The sequence below is a fragment of the Geospiza fortis genome, unplaced genomic scaffold (genome assembly GCF_000277835.1).
Source record: "Geospiza fortis unplaced genomic scaffold, GeoFor_1.0 scaffold637, whole genome shotgun sequence".
NCBI lineage: Eukaryota > Metazoa > Chordata > Aves > Passeriformes > Thraupidae > Geospiza > Geospiza fortis.
In genome coordinates this window covers 982,398-986,212 of record NW_005054515.1, presented here as the reverse complement: position 1 = coordinate 986,212, position 3,815 = coordinate 982,398, and the positions used below count along the sequence as shown (strand labels likewise).

At 42.8% G+C, this 3,815-nt stretch overlaps 2 protein-coding genes across 2 annotated transcripts in view; one reads left to right on the top strand and one right to left on the bottom strand.

Moving 5' to 3' along the window:
- Window positions 1–2,350: 2,350 nt before the first annotated feature.
- Window positions 2,351–3,815, bottom strand: part of PBLD (phenazine biosynthesis like protein domain containing) — a 75,230-nt gene continuing 73,765 nt past the window's right edge. The window contains exon 9 of the mRNA XM_031063604.1: window positions 2,351–2,489. Coding sequence (XP_030919464.1) covers window positions 2,455–2,489 — 35 coding nt within the window. The 3' untranslated portion in view covers window positions 2,351–2,454. The remainder of the gene's footprint in view (window positions 2,490–3,815) is intronic.
- Window positions 2,851–3,815, top strand: part of MYPN (myopalladin) — a 34,482-nt gene continuing 33,517 nt past the window's right edge. Inside the window, exons 1-2 of the mRNA XM_031063594.1 lie at window positions 2,851–2,939; window positions 3,170–3,317. Coding sequence (XP_030919454.1) covers window positions 2,851–2,939; window positions 3,170–3,317 — 237 coding nt within the window. The remainder of the gene's footprint in view (window positions 2,940–3,169; window positions 3,318–3,815) is intronic.

The following is a 3,815-nucleotide window of genomic DNA, read 5'->3' as shown; positions in this document are numbered from 1 at the left end:
CATTTGAATGTAGGACAGCTTTCTCTTAACTCTTTCTTGGGACCTTGTAACCAAAATAATTATGCAATCAATTTTATATTGGCCTTGCCCAGCAGATGCTGTAAATCAAACAGAATATGTATTTGCAGATTTAGGTGTCCTTTCTTTCTCCTTATGCTTTTTACTGTACCTAGTAGGCCTAAGAGTGGTCTATTTATTATATTTCTTTTTTACACTTTCTTGGGTAAGATCTGAGATTGAATCCATTATTGTGCTAGCATGCCTATAAACTTAAAATAAACCCATAGGATTTTTTTCTTTTTCTCTCAGAGAAGCATACTATGGGCACCATCACTGAGCACAGTGGGGCCATTCATAGATTAAAGCAGTGCCCAAAAGATGAATTTAGTTCTGCTGTTTTTCTCCTTCCACGACTCTAAGTTGAGAGCGGAAGGACAAATGCTTTTTCAGCATCTGCCCTGCCCCTGATCAAAGGGAGATGTCTGTGCTTGGCAGGGATTTACAAGCTCTCAAGGCAGGGCCCAAGGTGGGTGCTGGATGGGAGCCGTGGCTGATGGAGATGCTCACTGGCAGCAACTGCAGAGAAAATGCAAATTCCAGCACAGTGAAGGCAGAATCAGAAGTGCAAAATGTCTCAGTAAGTGACAGCAGTCAGTAAACAGAGCGAGGATCTCCTTCACATCGTGTACAAGGCACCAGCTGGAGAATAACAGCCACAGTTCCAGGTCTCTCTTTTTCCTTTTAATCCGATAGCATCAGGTATCTGGGAGAAGAAACTTGTACTCAATTCATAATAAATATGGATTAAATCACAGTGGCATTTGAAAGAGAGCCCAAGGAACACCCAGGTATTCATTCCCTCTTGGATATTCCTCTCCTTACTTCAGCTGCACCTCCTCCCAAAGGTGCCTTATCCCAACAGCAGTTCTGCACCTTGCACAGCGTGGAACCTGTTCACTTCTCCTGCAATGGGACCTTTTGTCTGGGCACAGCTTTATAATACATGCCCATGGAGTGGGCTGCAGGAAAGCTGAATAAAGGTTTGTATCATTCAGAGAGAAACTCAAAACCCCTCTGCTAAATGATTTTTTTAAAATTTTTTCACAGGCATCTCTTCTTCTGACTCTGAAGGTGAAATCATCAAGGACGAAATGGATCAGTAAGTAAAATCAATTACACCTCCCATATTTCTTACAGTAGAAACCCCACAAGTGCAGATATTTTAGCTTGCAGCTTCCAAGACATTATCATTCTGTTTAGGATTAGTTTGGATTGGTTGGGTTGGATTTTGTTTGTGCACTTGTTTGCTTTACAAATAGTATGGAACAAACATTAGTTTGCTTTTGTGTCCTCAACTTTGGATTAAGAATTGAAATTTTGTATTAAATATTAATATAAAAGGAAAGGTGTTATCATAAATATTGAAATTCTAAAATTAATTTACTAAAACAAAAGCCATTTGACTAGATCCCGCTTAAATGCTGATTTAAGTGTCTGATTTAGACAAAGACTGCAGTACAGTTTCTCACATGAAAATACACAAGGTTTTTGGCAGAATATAGGTAGATTGATTATTTAGATTTAAGATTAAGAAATTAATAGACATGCACTAGACTGAACTCAAGGGATGGTATAAAAACTACTTAATTATAAAAAGAAAATATGTCAGATGTAATCTAAAATCTGGGAAATACTTATGTATTCATTTCTTTATTTTTCCTAAATGAAATCCATCCCCTGATGATTTAGAACCTGATCCAATGCTGTTAAAAATCTTCCAGAATCAAAGTCCTTCTATTAACTAGAAAGGGAGTCAGACTGGTTGAAAACTAAAATAATGTCTTTTATTTTGAACTCCTTTGTATACACAGATTCAACATCAAAAGCAACCAGCCCTTGATAAAAGAGGCCCTAATCAGATAGATTTATGGACCCTCTTGGTTTTTTCCATCACTAAGGAGAATTACACTCATTACAAATGCCAGTTTTTAAAATGCAAAGAGAAGACATGTGCAGTGCATTTGACTGAAGACCTCAGGCTGACAGCAAATCCTGTTGTATGCAATTTAAACCTCAAGATCATAAAACACTCCAGATGGAATTGGTTCATGGACTTTGATAAATGTTAGGGGTTTATAAAACCTAAGGTTAAGAAAGTCTCAGACTTGGGATGTACTGCTAATCAGTTTGGGATGAATTGAGAAGTTTTCCATTCCAGCTCAGCCCTGTCCAAATGTCACAGGCAGGTTTTTTTTCACATTCACCTCATCAGGTGTCAATGTAGGGTTGACCATGATCCTGATCACTTGATGGTATCTCTGAATCACTTACCTCAACAAATTGTGGGGTAATTTTTTTCTCAGAATGCTGCTCTGACATCATAGTAGGATGTCCTCAAATGATCACGTTATGAAAGGCCAGGTTTGGGTGTAATAACAATGTCTTCATTTCTGCTCAGCTTCCAGCTGTCATCACACCAATCTGAACACCTGTAACCAAAGGGAGTTACTAAGAGAACAGGTGCTAAAAGAAGTTCCAAAGAGAAATCAGTGATCACAACAGTTGTACCTTCACTCTGAGTAAACCACCCTCTGATTTGAAGTCTAGCTTTCCTGGGGGGACCTCAAACTGGATAAAAAGACCAGCTGTTCACTGCCAGCATTATTTCACCTAGCAATCAAATCAAAAAGGGTCAGCTCTTGTATTTCCATATATAAACAACCACAAAGTGAAGAGGTGTCAATCTGTACACTAGCAAAACTGATGATATGTTGGTCAGAAAGCATGTCTCTGTTTTATTTTCCAGCAATTAATTACTGAATCTGTATCCAAGCAATCCATTGTATTTGCATGACCTTAGAGGCCCAGCTTGTCCCCAAATGGAAAGCAGCAGTGTCCTCTGTGAAAGCAGCATTGCTTTCTCATGCTGCCCTGAGCTGGTAAAGCCACAGCTGGGTTAATCCAGACCATTACTGTACCAAGTGTGAGATCTTGGAGTGGCCAGGTGTGCAGGCTGACTGACCAAATGCAGCTTACAGAGCACAGATCAGCTTGGATCAAGGGGAATTCAGTCCCAGCAGTGAGGCTGTAACTGAGACAGATGTGACTGAGGGACACACACAGCTCTGGCCTCCAGTTAGAGAACTTGTTCTTGGTTAATATTTCACAGCAAACCAAAGCCAGCCAACACCTCTGTGAATGCAGCATCTCCTGCTGTCAGAACCGCAGCCAAGCATCAAGAAACCTCCAAGGCACCATCAGCTGAGGTCCAGCCTGTGTCTGTCCTTGTCCAGACTGTGCCAACACCAGTTAACCAGGTAGGGGGGACACCACGGTGCATTTCAAGGACTAAAAGTGAGCTCTTAATAAAGTCTTTCTTCTACAGTTTGTGAATGAGGACCCCAAATTTTCTAGCACTTGCTTTGCTGTTGAACTCCAGCTTTGAGCCTGGGGAGCCATCCAGTCCACAGAGGAGAGGCCTTGCCTCCAAGGGAACCTGGCTGGGGACAGGGCACCTTCCTGCCCTGAGAACAGGGCACCTTCCTACCCTGAGAACAGGGCACCTTCCTGCCCAGGGGACAGGGCACCTTCCTGCCATGAGAACAGGGCACCTTCCTGCCATGAGGACAGGGCACCTTCCTGCCCAGGGGACAGGGCACCTTCCTGCCCTGAGAACAGGGCACCTTCCTGCCATGAGAACAGGGCACCTTCCTGCCCAGGGGACAGGGCACCTTCCTGCCATGAGAACAGGGCACCTTCCTGCCCCGGTGCAGGAGGGGCTGGAGGAGCAGGAGGCTCGGCCAGCACGGGGAATC